This window comes from Ilyonectria robusta (genome assembly GCF_021365365.1).
Source record: "Ilyonectria robusta strain PMI_751 chromosome Unknown BGZ61scaffold_69, whole genome shotgun sequence".
Classification (NCBI taxonomy): Eukaryota; Fungi; Ascomycota; class Sordariomycetes; order Hypocreales; family Nectriaceae; genus Ilyonectria; species Ilyonectria robusta.
In genome coordinates this window covers 71,385-86,429 of record NW_025764503.1, presented here as the reverse complement: position 1 = coordinate 86,429, position 15,045 = coordinate 71,385, and the positions used below count along the sequence as shown (strand labels likewise).

Here is a 15,045-nt window from a genome sequence, read left to right as displayed (position 1 = left end):
GTCTACAGTTAATTAGAACGGAACAAGCCTTCGGCAAGAGAAAAAACACAAACAGCGCACATCGTCCCGCCGACCGAACATAGGCTTGACGATCCGGGCCCGGTAGACATCCGGGAAATCATGGCATCCCTGGCCGAGGACCGGAGCAGCTCTGGGGATGCAGCCGGGAATGATGCAGCTTCTATGGAGGAAACTGGTGGTGGGCCTGATAATGACCGCAATAGCGTGCACAAGATCGGATCGTCCGGCATATTCGGCCTGGATTGCCGGCCAGATATCGCGGACATGGAAAAGTTGCAGTATCTTGTGGATTCCATAGGCGGAACCGTTACCGGAGAGGAGACGTGTGGAGCCGCCTGGAGAGGGTCGGCCGAGGTGCGGCACGGGTGCGCGGCTAAGCTGTATATCGTTGTCTCCCGGGGCCAGGACTTTGCGGATTCCTTTGACGCGTGGTTTTTGGCAAAAGCATTCCCGACTCTGTTTCCGCTGGGTAAGGGCGGTCCTCGGCAGGCCGAGGAATGTGTCGTGGGTGCGGAATGGGAGGCATTTCGTGTGAAGCGGAAAGGGCAAGGTGTTGCTTGGGGAGAGGTGGAACTCGACAGCTCCTGGCCGCTGTCGAGGTTGTGGGTTCAGGCGCTGCGGCAGCCAGGGCAGCATGCAACCATCTGCTTCGACAGGTATCTGAGTATGGATTTCACTAAGAAGGATGACTCTTACCACAGAAGGTATATAAAACCTGGCATACAGCGGCCCCGGTAGCTTATGCAGGCAAAACACAGAAGAATGAAATAGTGAGAAGAGTGCAGAGAGGAGAGCTGACAGCTAACGATGGGTGTTGCTGGCTTCAGAGCAGCAGTATAACATCTTGCCCTCTTTGTCCCATGGCAGGCATTCCTGCGTAAAACGTCCGGCGATATCAACGGCATCTGGGACAGACAAAAGATACATCTTCCCAAGCGCATCTTGTGGCTAGTGGATAACATCCAACTACTGCAGCGGTCGGCCGAGGACGTTGCGCAGGACGCCAAATAATAGGCGGCATTGTCCGGGGAGCTCGAACCCGCCGCCAATACAGTGGAATCTAGTAATACCGTAAGGAACGACGCACAGAGCGTAGCATATCGGTTGGATAGCATCGGGACTGCGACACGTCTTGTAGACGTATTGAGAACCGCGGTATCTGCGGAGGAGATTACGGCCGGTTCAAAGGAGATCTCCGCAATACTCGAGCAAATGTACTGGTTCTAAGCGGCCGCTCTCGGTTCAATAGAGGATCTCCACGGTGCGGTCCTCGCCGAGGACGTGACAAGGATCGTTAGCATCCTAGGAGGGACAGTCTCGGGAGTAGAAACCCCAGGGCTAGAGCAGCTAAGATCCATCAAGGCGCAGCAGACCGGTCTCTCCCGCGAGCGAGAGAAGGCGATTTAGGGAATGCAGAGCGGGTCAGGCGATGGAGTGGCAGTCTATGGAGCCACGGTGCAGAGCAGGTTTGACGGCCCCGGTCAACAGGACGACCCTTTTGTAGAAGTTGATTACGCATATCAATTCCCAGGCACGGAGCTGTCAACGAGAATCCGGTTCGGCCCGTCCATATCGTTCTGCAAAGTGGGGAGGCAGGTGGCCGAGTCCCTGACGCTCAACCGAAGACAGAGGATTTCCCTCTGGCTGATCTGCCGCCAACTTGACGAAGTATAGCACGACGAGAGAGGCACCCCACAGCTCTGCCTGTTCGTTAGAGGCGAAGGCGGCACCGGAAAGTCGGGCGTCATTGCAACCGTCGCCGAGTTATTCGCTTGTATGGAACAATCCCATCGCCTCCTGGTAACAGCAACCTCCGGCATAGCAGCGGCGAATATCAACGGAATCACCATCCATTCCGCTTGTAAGTTTTCCAAAGACACATCCCCCAGAGCCAGCCGGGCCGGAGACCCAGACGGCTTCATATCATCTGGCTCAGCAGGCCTCCGGATTGATAGGCAGACCAAGATGGACTACAGGAGAAGTATGTCCTGGTTATAGACGAGGTTAGCACGCTGGGTGTGCGGATACTCTACTCCGTCAACGAACAGCTCTGCAGGCTCTGAGAGTCCAGCCGAGACTTCGGCGGCATCCCGGTGGTTGTCTTTTGCGGGGACTTTTATCAGTTCCGTCCCGTGCAGAAGAGATCGATTCTCCTCCCCAGCTCGATTGTTCTGTAGAAGGGAGATTATGGCTTCGATCTGGAGCAGCAGCAACAATACGAAGTAACTTACGCCCTGTAGGGGAAGTTCACCATAGTGGTAATACTAAACAAGCAAGTCCGTGCCATACAAGATCTACGACTGCGCAGCCTGCTGATGCGTATTCGACAAGGAGTGCAGGACCAGTCGGACGTGGAGTACCTGAATAATACCTGCTACTAGGAAGGCAGGCGGATCCCATGGGAGACGGGAATTACAGTGGTTACGCCGCTTAATAGGAACCGCTGGAACCTGAACATAGAGGCGACGATTGCTTTCCAGAGGCAATGGCAGGCCCCGCTCTGTATCTTTATTTCTGAGCACAAGTGGAAAGATGGCGAGCCGACAGAGGAGGAAGCTTTGATAATATTAGGCCATGGCGATGATAATACAATCCCGATGCCTGCCGTCTTCATATTTGTTCCCGGCATACCCGTCATCGTGAACCACAACACCCACCAAGGTCTGAAGCTGGTTAACAGTGCCCCCTATACAGCGATGGATGTCGTCCCCGACAGGGGGCGCCCGGGTCATCGGATTAATAGCAATACCGTACTCTACTTCGGTCCGCCGGCGGGGATCGTGCTGGCGTCGGAGACGACGAGGGACTTCCGCTTCGTCGGCATGCCGCCTGGTACTATCCTCCTAACGCCCATCAGCACCAAAATAGAATGCCAGAGAAAGCGGCTATGGCAACAGCACGACGTCTCCCGCAGGGGGCTGCCATGCGCAGCCGCGTTTGCGTGTACCGATTACAAGTTGCAGGCAAGGACCCTAGATCAGGTCGCCTTGGAGCTGCGGGGGACGAGGACGACCAATATTGGCGGCCAGGCAGTTCCGAGTACATGCGACCCATACAGCCTGTATGTGCAGCTGTCGCGGTGCAGGTCGCTGGATGGCATCATGCTCCTGTCCAAGGCGCGGGAGCGTGACTTCGCGGGCAACATGGTGCCGGCGGAGATGGCCCAAGCTGAGCTGAAGCTGGAGCAGTTGAGCGAAGTGACGATTGGGGCGGAGTCATACTAAGTCATAATGCAAGCTGGTTTCCCAAAAAACAGGCTACCCTCAACAATCTATTCAACCACTAGACGGTGGAAGATCCTCTAAAAGTTGACTCCAGAAACGTGTAGCATTCATCCCTACCTCTTGTCAACGGCACTGCTTTTCGAGGTGTATCAGGACTTTCAAGATTCTGCTCAAATCCCATAGGCCGCTGTCCGCAAAACATCCACTCCAGTTTTGGCAAAGCTGCGGCATACTCCTCAGCCTGTGCGAGCATACGATTTCGATGAGCTCTTTCCCACACTTGATGGTGGAAATCGTTATCTTCAACATCCTCTTCCATCTCTTCTCCCTCAGGTCTACTATCAAGATCAGGGTTCTCATTTATGTCAAGTTCCGGCCGGTCCTCGGCATCAATGCTCTCTTGGTCTCCTTCGAATCGAAAGTTATAATACTCCTCAACATCGAAACCAGGACATGGGATGGAGTACGTATCACGGACTAGTGCCAGCTTTCTGAGCCTCTTGAGCTGGCCAAAGTGACTACGGACTTCGTTATGATCGACGAGCCATTGGTGTCGCCATCCCAGGCGGATGCCAGCGCAGAGGCAAAGTTGCTCGAGGGACACAAGTGCTCCAATTGTTGCGAGGGCCGCTTTAGGAACGTGAACGTCGTGTGGTTTTGTCGAGTCATCCGTGCTACCTCCACCCCATGCTAGAGACAAGGAGCATAGATTGCTGAAATCTTGGCTGGTGAGCGCTGGGATGATGTAGCGATCGAGGTGCGCCTTGCTGCCAGTTGCAGTGTCGCGTTCATAAATATAGAGTCTGCGGACATGTTTGTGTTGCACGACGAAATCTGCAACGTACTTGCAGAGATCGCTCTCTTCAGGCAAATAGGGAACGTTGAAACTCTCAAGATCCCGGAAAGTCCCATAAGAAGGGATATGGGCCCCAAGACGAGCCAAGATCGACTGAGATAACTCAAGAGACTTAAGAGGGGCAGAGAAGAATGACGAAACTGCTGAACTCTCAAGTTCGAGCCATTCAAGCTGCAAGTGCCGCAGGCGAGGAAATGATATAGGATTGTTGCCGAGCGAGACGGGACCCCTCGTGCTGGGCCGGAACTCCATGTAAGCCCACCTCAGTGACTCAAGGGTTGGAGAGCAAAGCTGGAAAAGCGTAGAGAAAAAGTTGGTCATCGGATGTGTGGACCCTGTACTATCTGATGTCTCTTCATCTTCGTCCGAGTAGCTGAAAGACAACGAGATATCAAGATCCAGGGACCGAATTGGCCAAGTCGTAGGGGTAAGCGGCGGTCCCATAGGCCAGGGTTCATCCATGGTCGTTCTGTTCAGCTTGACGTGCTGAGCTGTGGAACGAGTGACTGTTTCGAAAAAGTTCCTGTCAAGTGAAAACCTGTCCTCCCAAACCAGAGTTTCCAGGTTACGCATTGTTGAAATGGCCAGCATCGAGGTTTTTCGCAATTGCATGTAGTACTCGCCGCCTTCCTTTTCGAGCGCCTCCCGTTGCTCCCGAGTGACCGATTGTGCTGTTTCACCCCAGATAGATTCATAAATCTCCCGGTGATGTGATGCAACGTAGTGCGGGAGGGGCGCGAAGGTGGCTCTACGAACGCAGGCGGCAATAGTAGGTTGTTGGGGTTTTGTCAAAACTCCACGTGCAAGCTCTACCAAAAGCTGCCGTGCCTGGTGGCTGTAGTCAAAATGCACCTCGGCAAACTGGCAGCAACGTGCGAGCTGCCGGCAGTCGCTATTAACAAGTGCAAGTGATTCCAGAGTCGAATTGTCGTCGCTCAATAAGTCGACTATATTGGCTAGGATTTCAGCGGGCATTTGAAGCAGTCTGCTGTGAGAAGCCCGTTCCCGACCTTCCATGACGGTATCGAGCAGAAGAGGGCGTCGTTGGTCCCATTCCCTGCCAAACTGATCCGTCCTACCGGCGCTGAGCGTGCCTATCATCAGAGTTGAAATGTCTCGGGTCATATTCACGGTATAAACGCACGAATGACAAATAAATGGAATAATAGGCGGTTCTTCAAGACCTTGACCTTAGTATGAAAATGAGCAGAAAGCGGGGGTAATGGATTTGCGGTTGTTCATTACGTCAGTAGAAGGATAAAATATATTCCGGGATTTTTTTTTGCAGCCACAGATATAACAGCCCAAGCCATCCCGAGCCAACTTCAACAACGCCTTAAAAACCTTAACATTAATCGGTTTAATTAACTTTACTGAAAATATTGAATCGCGCTATCTGCCAAGTTTGACACTATATCTTCAAGCACAATACGGATTCAACTTATCAAAAGTACCACAGTTATTTGCAGTTAGTCTTCCAGGCGCTTCATATATCGAGGTTATTATCAAACTTAATTGTTGTAAGAATAAAGTACTACGACTGATCTGCAATATATCGGATAATGAATACCAACAGGTCAACTTATTCGCTGGTACCAGCTCTTCCAGCAGAGCTCACCAGACATTTCGTGCCGTGTTTTGAGCAGGCCTCCAAGATGAGGAGGAGATCTCTAGTATATGGTTGTCAGGAGCACAGCATCTTGCCTATGCCCAGCATGTAGGGACCAAGATCAGTTGAGCCAGCCTCGAGAATGATGGCCGCTGGCGGTGTCAGGCGGACAGTTGCCCAAAATTCGTCTACATCATAGCAATAGCCTAAGATGTAGACGGCGCGAAAATATGGAAAGGCTTAAACTCGGCCATTATGAATAGTGAAGTGGCCCTGCAGTCATGTGGAAAAATGAAGAGGGCGACGACTTACGGCGCTGAAAGGTGCCGATGGCCGTGGCCGTGGCATAATATGCTCTTGGTTGGTTTTACTGGAGATGTGAGAGCAGCGGGAAGGCTGCATCATCAACCTCGCCTCACAGGCTGGCACTGTTACTGTTCCCTTCGCCGGAGCGTACTCGACCGCCAAGTCTGCCCTTGTGCGGGCGACGTCCTGCCTGCAGGCTGAGCTCGAAAACAATAGGTTTGGCAATGGCGTCCATTTGTGCGCATTGTATCCATGGGCTGTCAAGATTGCCATGACGGGTACGTCCTTGGGAAATTGTAACACGGTGTTCTATTGCTGCTACTACTACTACTACTACTACTACTACTACTACTACTACTACTACTACTACTACTACTACTACTACTACTAACGTACATGATAAGCGAGTGGGACAAATAAGCGAGCGTGACAAAAATTCCTCAACCTACATTATTTCTATTTAATCAATTGATTCTCAACCACACACTATGTCAGACTCAAATATTAAAGCTAGAATCCTTCTTACCCTTCAGGTCCTTTAAAATAACCTAAAATTAAAGCTCCGATATGCTGTAAAGATCTATAAAGTTGGTTGTATGATGCTATAGCGCCGGTAGAGGGGTATTCATTCTACGTATAATACTATTCCAAAATCACGCTGACTATCTGATCTAGAGGAATAGATTATTATTTAATTTATTCTTAACTTAGATTTATAAGGATTTCCTCTGTAACTATATAGTATTAAAGAAATAGCTAACTGACTACTTGCCAACTATAATATATTATCTGTTAGTAAGTACTGGGCTTCTAATTTTATTAAATAATAACTAGATCTTAAGATATACTTTTTTTATAAATATAACTATTAGAGGGCTAAATATAAAAATCTAACTATTATTTATAATTAGTTTAGGCTTAATGTATATAATAAGTAAGTGTATTAATTAAGTAAGTATACTAAAGCAGTTTTACACCTTAAAACACGATTTTTAAAAAATTTCTTAAAAATTTAAACTAGACTTAAAATAGCTATAATTGAAAATTTAAGTCTATTAACTTAATTATAATAATAATAAATTTTCCTATATTTTTAAAAAATCTTTATATAAAGTTATTTAAAAAAAGTTTATTTATACTGTTTTTTTTTCTTATTTTTATTTCTAAAAAGCTAAATAATTTTTCAAAAATCTAAAAGAAAATACTGCCTTGTAACTTTTTTATTTAAATATCTAAATTTAATTCCCTAAAATTCCTAGAATTATATAACGTACTTAATAAGCAAGTATCTCAGACAAGTAAGTATCTCACCTATACTGTACAGCTAAAAGTATAAATTTTAGATTTTCCAAAATAGGCTATTTAAGTAGTGAATTTTTAAGAAATTAATTTTAGATATCTTAAGAAAAAGGTTATAAGATAGTATTTTCTTTAAAATTTTAACTAATTTATTTAGCCTTTAATATATAAATTTAATAAAAAATACAGTGTGAATAAGCTTTTTCTTAATAACTTTATAAAAGAATTTATTTAAAATCTATAAAAATCATCCTGTAAAGAACCTTATTTAATAAACCTTATTATAAGCTTTTAGCTATTTTAAGCTTAATTTGAATTTTTAAAGAATTTCTTAAAATTGCGATTTAAGGTGAAAATCTGAGTGAGACACTTACTTATCTGAGACACTCGCTTATCAAGTACGTTAGCTAATTTTAGAAAATTGAAAATTTTGACTTTTAGCTATACAGTATAAGTAGTGCACATACTTATTTAGTGCACATACTTATTATACATGTTATAGAGAATATAATTATAAAATATAGTATTAACCTAGCTGATATCTATAATTTTAATAAAACTGGCTTTATAATAGATATAATTACAAGTAGAATAGTTATTATAGATATAGAAAGGTGTAAAAACCTAAAATTAATATAGTCTGGAAACTGGGAATAGATTACAGTTATTTAGGCAATTAATATAGAAGGCTGGGTAATCTAGCTAGTTTTTATAGTTACAGGCTAATATTACCTTATTAATTAGTACTAAAAAAGTAACCTCTTGAGTAATTAGGCTATTATAATAACTTAAAATAGCTAGACTGATAATAAGATAGATTTTAAATAGCTTAAGTACTTTAATTAGTATATAAAGAATTAATTAACTAGTTACTATTATTATAGGCTGGAGCCTGGCTTGGGGTTCCGGCTGTGCCGGAACCCACTAATTGATATTACCTGGGTAACTATACAGTATATTAGCGGTAAGGAAGCAGCTTCCTCCTTTTCTTCTTCTTCTTCTCTTTAGCTTTAGATAGATAATTCTACAGCAACAGCCTGTTGAACAAACTCCTGTCCAGCCCTTTACAACTATTATCTTCTAATTCTTAATAAATATAAAAATTACCACTCTATTAACTTTAAGAAATATTATAAAGAAAATTAGATTATTATACTTTATATACTGTCTTATTTATCTTATCTACTTCAGCCTCTTAATATCAGATACTTTAGGCTACTTAAAACAGCCTATAGTTAAGTAATTAAGCAATTAATCAGATACTCTATATAAGAAGTTATACAGCAGTCAACTCTCTCCTGTAAAAATTCTTCCTGACTAGCGGCTGTTAGCACTAGCGTGGAAAATTTTGCAGGCCCACCAAATTTAGCTGCTGCAGCAGCTGGCGCCCATCGGGCACTAACACTGCAATAAAGGAAGGATTGAGAGGGTTGACTTCCTTTACGCAGCAGCCACGGCCACAGCCCAAGGGCTCCGGCTATGATCGAGGCCTGCTGCCCTGACCAGCTGGGCAGCTAAGATAGCAGCAGGGTCACAGCACGGCTTGCGGGGGCCAAACGACACCGCTGTGGCTCCTATACATGCTGTAATGCTGGTTCAGACCTCGCAGCAAGTATAGCTATTGCAGCCGCCCGGAGCAATCACGACACCAGCTTCAATCTAGGTGGGCGTCGACCTTTGCCCTGATCTCTACGACTCGGCACTTAGGTATATAAGGCCACTACGTCTTAGTACCTGCTTAGGCCTTCGGGCCTGAGCTGCCTTGGCCTTTGTGCTCGGCACCTGCTTAGGCCTCCGGGCCTAAGCTGCCCTGACCTCTGCGTCTCGGCACGTAGGTGCATAAGGCCACCGCGTCTTAGCACCTGCCTCGGCCTACGGGCCTAGGCTACTATGACCTCTGGGTCTTAGATGCCTTGATCTACGGACCTCGGCTGTTAATCCAGGTCTACAAGAAGTCACAGAATCGGGCTACTTATAGGCATCAGGGTTCTGGCTTGATGGCCCTGATCAATGGATGCTAGCTGCAGTGGTTTTTCCCTCTAAGAGCTCCCGCGAGGTTTTCCCATCTGCAGTCTTTCCTATCATACGGATCTCGATTTCTGGAGGTTTTGAATGCCGGCAGGCAGGAATAGGAATACTGAAGAATTTCAAGCTGGTTAATAAATATGGGTATGCCGACACCCGCCCTGACAATCCGCTGACGGATATCGGGCTCGAAATAACAGGTCAAATAGGGCCTCTTAATTGCTAGATGGAGGAGGAAGAAGGGTTGCAGTCTAAGTCTAGGTCTAGGCCTAGGTCTGTGACTGCAGGCCCGAGCTATAGGCCAGCAGTGTCTATAGCTCCGGCCCCGGGTTACTGTACTTTAGGTTTCTTCAGCTGTTGATACCAGCCTAGCACGTCGTCTTGCCCCTTTGGGGATTCTGTGGATAGCTTTAGGCAATCTTCACGACGGTAAAAAAAAAAAAAAAAAAAAAAGGAATCAACCTTACTTAAGATAAGCTGGATAAATATTATCAGCAGCTAGACAAGACGCCTATCTACTATACGGCTATAGCACTCTATCCAGCTTATTATTGGGACTGGTTTGATAAAATATAGGCTTATAAGTCTAGTTAGGTTGAAAAGGCAAAAGAGATAGTTGCTGATATCTGGCTGTCTGATTACGCTCATCTCGAGGTTAGAACCAGCAGTAGCAGAGGCGACGACGAGCCACCAGCAAAAAGACCTCGGTTTTTCAACCCCTTTAAGAAGAACAGTCGTCTGCTAAACTTAATACCAGCCTATACAGCAGCTATTATTGGTAACGAATACTAAGCGTGGCAGACAGATCGTAACGCCAGCGACGGCAACGTTCGTAATCCAATTAGTTACTGGATCACTAAGCAAAGCAGATATCCTCGGTTATCCAGGATGGCCTTGGACTTCCTAACGATCCAGCCGATGTCAGCCGAGTATGAGAGGTTACTTTCAGCTGCTGGCAAGATAGTCTCGGGGTTGCATACGACCCTAGATGCTGAGATTATCGCCATTTATCAGGTTTTACGCTCTTGGTACCGTGCTGGACTTATCAAGGACCTGGATCCATTACTTAAGTCACACCTTAAAAGTAAGCTGGATGCCGGTTGTGGGACTCTAAGCGACGACGAGCTGGCGCTTGCTGAGTCAAAATGGCTATTGGAGGGCGAGGACAGCGCCAGCGAGGTTGACGATTCAGCACAGCAGCAACAGGCTAAAGAGTTAATATCAACCTCTGAAAGTGAGGCTGAATAGGCACCGACGAGGTTGTGAATAGCCTCAAAATCCACATATAAATCCACGTGTGTACATCCATTCCACTCCGGTCGAATATATATTACATCCACTATGTAATTGCCTAAAAAATCGTACATCCACTCTACTTGGTCCAAAGTGGAGTGGATGTAGTGGTTCCGACCCTTGGCTCAAGGCGCAGAGCTGCGATGATTCTCGAGCGTCAACCGTCTGGTACACCTGCCAGGGCCACGACCCGCCATTCATGGGATGCTGTGACGTAAGTCCTTGCAGCCAGGGTTGCACAAGGGACAACCTGTTGCCCACCATCTTGTCGACTAAGAAGGCGAACCGCAATGCGTTTCTGGATCCCGAGTCCGTTTACTCCAGCACGGTGGCGACGAGTTCCGCGACCGCTTCCGCTTCCGCTTCCGCTTCGAGCTCGGCCGACAGCGACGATGGCGGAGGTTTGAGCCATGGCGCCATGGCGCCGTGGCGGGCATTGCGGCTGCGTCTGCTGCCGTCGGCGTCATCCTCATAGGGTTTTTGATCTGGAGATGTTGGTGGTATCCGCGACATCGGAAACAGAACGGTCAGCAGTTCCACCCCGTCGGATCACAGACGCACCACGCTGGAGGCCCTGGCGAGTTCGATCCAAACCGGTCGCCCATGGGAACGACGCCCATACATGAGATGGAGGATGTATATCCGACTCCCCAACAGCTGAGCACTGGCTATGATGAACAACCGATCCATCATCACCAGAGTCAAAGCCCTGCTACAGACCAGATATCACCGCACATCGAAACGAAAGCTCGAGGATACCGTGAAAGAACCGAACAAAAGCAGCCGATATGACACGAGAGCGACAACGAGAGCGACAACGATTGAAGGGGAGGTCGATTGTGCGACCGATCCAAGGAAGGGAAACAGTAGCAACAACAACGAGGGAAGGGCGATGCTCCAAAAGGCCTTGGATTTATTGGGCGAGTATCGCGCATTCGAGATCTGAAGGAAGCAGCGGAGGAGCAGCAACATACGACCCGAGAGTTGAGTCAACAATTGGAAGATACTAAGAAGCAGATGGGCGACGAGTTGAAACGAGTTCGCGAGCAACTTGAAGCTATCGCGGCGAGCATGGCAGCTACCCCGCACATGTCTTTTGCTGACGTCACGCGATCGCCACCCTCGTCCCAACTTAGTAACGTCAGAACTCTTTCATATGGTAACATAGCGCCCCGAATCCCACCCATGCATTTTATTGCACGGTCGACACCTCGCGGGTGGAAGAAGGAGAAGGGGAGCGGATCACAGCGGGTGCTATCCGGACTATCGTGGAGAGTGAGGTGTGTGCTGAGCAGGGCCAATCCGGCTGGCGTTGCCAGGCTGCAATTAAGGACGGAAGAACCTGAACCGGATCAAAATCGCGTGCAGAGATGAAGCTGAACACCAAATGGTGAAACGGCTGGTGGGAGCCAAGCTGGCACGAGGCGCCCGGGTGCTACGGGATGAGCTCTACCCCATTAAAGTGGACAACGTCAACTGCATAGCAGTGCTGGACGAGGCGGGTAATATCCATACGGGAGCTGCCGAGGCCTTTAGAAAGGAAAATAACACTCAGATTGCAAAGATAGTTTGGCTAAGCAAAAGAGACATTGCTCGAGGCTGGGCTCGACTCGGGGATCAACAAGCCTGCCTCAAATAATCTTGCTCCTCGCCCCGTTCGTTTCATCATGGACTCCCCGCTTCCGAGAGAGCTAGCACCCCTTTCCTCCGTCATGTCCACGGACGGTGCCGCGTTGCACAGCTATCGAGGCGAACCAGACCAAGGTAGTCGAGATCCTGCTAAAGAGGAGCAACTGCAACCCCAACATGCAGATCAACGGGGCCCTGGGCTACGCTATCACCATCACCTGCTTCCTGGGCCGCGACAGGATAGTAGATATGCTTCTGGCAGTGGGGCCGTCAGCGGATGTAAACGTCGTTGGCGAAGTAGGTTCGGCCCTAGCCATTGCCTGCGCCAGAAGAGCCACAGACATCTTCGTGCGCCGAAAGAATCGCGGTCCTCCTCGATCTGATTGAGCTGTGATTCTCGAGGCAAGTCTCGCGCTAGCTGTGGCATAGCAGGGGCTGGTCCATCGGGGGTAGGAGGGATTCGACTCGTACGCGAGACCATCGATTTGGGCCGTTCTTCTGAAAAAGCATGTTCGACCTCAGTTCTCAGACCCAGGCCGGCGGGATTCCATTCAAGTGAATCACATGGTTCTGACCCCGAGTCTTGAGACATGGAACAGAAGTAATTCGACCGGCCCTGGACGATCAGGGGACTCTCTACCGTCAACGGCGGTAGCCTGCTGAATCTATTGCCCTCTTTAGTACTCTCTTGCAACTGTTTCGCGAGGATGCGGCTCTGCAGGACAAATGCGTCCAGCGGGGAGAATTTAGGGGGTACCTCCCCGGCAACATGCAGGCGGGGCGACCGCAAGGGCCGTGGCGAAGTCGAGTCGGTCGAGTTCTGTGAATTGGGCCGCAGGTCCAACACATTTGGGGGCATCACCATAGTTCCTTGTTTTTTGTAGCGCTAAGCGTCGTAGTCGCTTGATCCCATTCAGACAGTGACAATAGATGAGGTTTCCAGAAAACCAGGTTCTCACAAGGTCTCGATTGAGCTCGAATTTGACATTGGCTCGAAGGTATCTCGGTCGGGTGTATTGTCGCCCACCTTATTGGCTGTTGCCAGGAGCTCAGGGAGTCGATAAGCGAATAGGGCAACAATTTCCTACAAGTATTGCGATGGTAAGACATGCCGCGCATAATACAATAAGATCAGGTCGGACCCATCTAAACACAAGCGGTTAGATAGACCTACCACCAATGTGAGAATGGTTCAAAATGGTCAGTTAAGAGTGATGTTGCCGTGATGGTCGTGCAAAAGTTCGCACGCGCTGGCAAACAAGGCGCAGATTGGGAGCAAGGTGCCTAGAAAGATCGGCCACAGTAGCGGGCATGGATTGTTGGGGGCATTTGTTGTGCCCCCAACGTTGAGCCCCTCGTAATGTTACAAGGACTTGTGGCGGCGTCAACTCCCCGAATGCGACTATTCGTAGGCCAAAGAAAGGAAGTCATTGAGAGCATACAGGAGGTCATTACTGCGGAGCGTCCGGGCATACCACTTATCATCAAGGATTCATGGCAATACCCAGAACGCGATGAAGAAGGCGAATTACTATGCAAGGCGACTGCTAAAGGTGTAGTCAACGTTACTCGATATTATCACCATGAGACGGTCCAGATCCATAGATATTAGACGCCATACTATTGTCAATCACGTTGCTAACTGGCACGTTTCGAGGATAGCGTTATATGAAGCATCGCACGCAGCATAGTGCGATGAGAGTTGACGAGCGTCGAATGCGAACGCGCACAAGACGCATCGCGCCGTCAGCACACCAACCCAGCTATAATCCTGCTGACGTAGACAAATCAGCTACTAAAATCTCAATTTGTCTGAACGCGAACAGCAATGCAAATCGCGAGGGCACTCCGCAGCAATGGATTCCATTGTCGTGGCATGAAGCCAGCAGGCGCGGATCGCAGGAGTATGATGCGTGAGAATGCTGGTGGTACGTTCAATTACCCTCATCCTCCCATTGAACTTTAGGCTTAGTGCAGGATTCGCGATGTTTAATGGGTACTTGGCAGACGCCGGTTGCATTTTTTGCATTTTTCGCAGAAGCAAAAGGCCGCAGGCCGCGGCCGAGGGGCTGCTGGGATATTATGGAGACTAAACTTGAGGCGGTGGAAAACCACAAAGCAGTAAAAGCTCCTTGGTAATGAATAAAGCCCGCACTGTGACACACTCCGAAGCTTGGACCTCTAACTGTCTTCTAGAAAAAGTATAGGTCAGGCTGGAGGGGTGGAAGGCCTCAATGTTTTCAGCGAATCAGGCTTGCGATGTCTCAAAGAACGAAACCCGCTGTTCGACGCTTGGGCCGATTTCTGCGATGTGCCTTTGCTTTGATATCACACTTGACGAACGCCGACGCTTGGAAGAAGCAGTGAGCGCGAAGAGGCGGCAATGGCTGACAGCGCGCTCCATTCCCTCCTTGGCTTGACGACCCAGCTGGACGGTGATCCTGCAAAGGCGACCCTCGAAGCCGATATATGTTGTACATTCAACAGGATCCCGCGTCCGTGGCTTGTGGTTTTGCTGCCTTTGCGTGGGTGCAAGTTTCAGCCACAATATCCAGTTGTAGGTGCCACTGTTGCCCCATCTATCGAGAGCAGGAAGCCTGGGAAACAGATGCATATATAGAAGTCGTAGCTAGCGCCAGCACTTTTATATCCAATATCCGGAGCATGCACGCGCGCATCCCCGGGCTGCGCCTCTTGTGCGCGACGCCAAACTGCAAAACAAGCGCTGGCAATATATTCTCTGTAGTTTTGAAGGTACGAAAGTGATTATCTCTACTGTATAT

General features: G+C 48.5%; 6 protein-coding genes across 6 annotated transcripts; 4 read left to right on the top strand and 2 right to left on the bottom strand.

Annotated features, from left to right (window-relative positions):
* Positions 1–120: 120 nt before the first annotated feature.
* Positions 121–3,245, top strand: BGZ61DRAFT_541676 (uncharacterized protein; the record flags this gene model as incomplete). The annotated part of the gene is made up of 2 exons (XM_046255070.1): positions 121–725; positions 2,411–3,245. 2 exons carry the CDS (start codon positions 121–123, stop codon positions 3,243–3,245), a joined length of 1,440 nt encoding a protein of 479 aa, XP_046094047.1.
* On the bottom strand, positions 3,021–5,296 carry BGZ61DRAFT_468192 (uncharacterized protein). The gene has a single exon (XM_046247855.1). The coding sequence runs from the start codon at positions 5,224–5,226 to the stop codon at positions 3,304–3,306; it is 1,923 nt and encodes a 640-aa protein (XP_046094046.1). The 5' UTR covers positions 5,227–5,296; the 3' UTR covers positions 3,021–3,303.
* Positions 5,297–10,625: 5,329 nt separating this feature from the next.
* BGZ61DRAFT_573826 (uncharacterized protein) lies at positions 10,626–11,212 on the top strand (the record flags this gene model as incomplete). The annotated part of the gene is made up of 1 exon (XM_046256141.1): positions 10,626–11,212. A coding segment is annotated over one exon (483 nt), but the record flags the coding sequence as incomplete, so codon positions are not given.
* A 357-nt stretch (positions 11,213–11,569) lies between these two features.
* BGZ61DRAFT_294784 (uncharacterized protein) lies at positions 11,570–11,746 on the top strand (the record flags this gene model as incomplete). The annotated part of the gene is made up of 1 exon (XM_046238618.1): positions 11,570–11,746. A coding segment is annotated over one exon (177 nt), but the record flags the coding sequence as incomplete, so codon positions are not given.
* An 860-nt stretch (positions 11,747–12,606) lies between these two features.
* On the bottom strand, positions 12,607–13,728 carry BGZ61DRAFT_468181 (uncharacterized protein). The gene is made up of 2 exons (XM_046247854.1): positions 13,125–13,728; positions 12,607–13,019 (listed from the first exon to the last, which is right to left on the bottom strand). The coding sequence occupies exons 1-2, from the start codon at positions 13,379–13,381 to the stop codon at positions 12,905–12,907; spliced, it is 372 nt and encodes a 123-aa protein (XP_046094043.1). The 5' UTR covers positions 13,382–13,728; the 3' UTR covers positions 12,607–12,904.
* On the top strand, positions 13,623–14,401 carry BGZ61DRAFT_524358 (uncharacterized protein; the record flags this gene model as incomplete). Its single annotated transcript, XM_046252641.1, has 3 exons — positions 13,623–13,815; positions 14,089–14,190; positions 14,235–14,401. 3 exons carry the CDS (start codon positions 13,623–13,625, stop codon positions 14,399–14,401), a joined length of 462 nt encoding a protein of 153 aa, XP_046094042.1.
* Positions 14,402–15,045: the final 644 nt, after the last annotated feature.

Bases quoted from the DNA above. Each gene is read 5' to 3' on its own strand.
- BGZ61DRAFT_468192 (XM_046247855.1), bottom strand. From the start codon at position 5,226: ATGACCCGAGACATTTCAACTCTGATGATAGGCACGCTCAGCGCCGGT.
- BGZ61DRAFT_468181 (XM_046247854.1), bottom strand. From the start codon at position 13,381: ATGCGCGGCATGTCTTACCATCGCAATACTTGTAGGAAATTGTTGCCC. The intron at 13,020-13,124 runs GTGATGCCCCCA...GTTGCCGGGGAG, and splicing joins ACAAAAAACAAGGAACTATG to GTACCCCCTAAATTCTCCCC.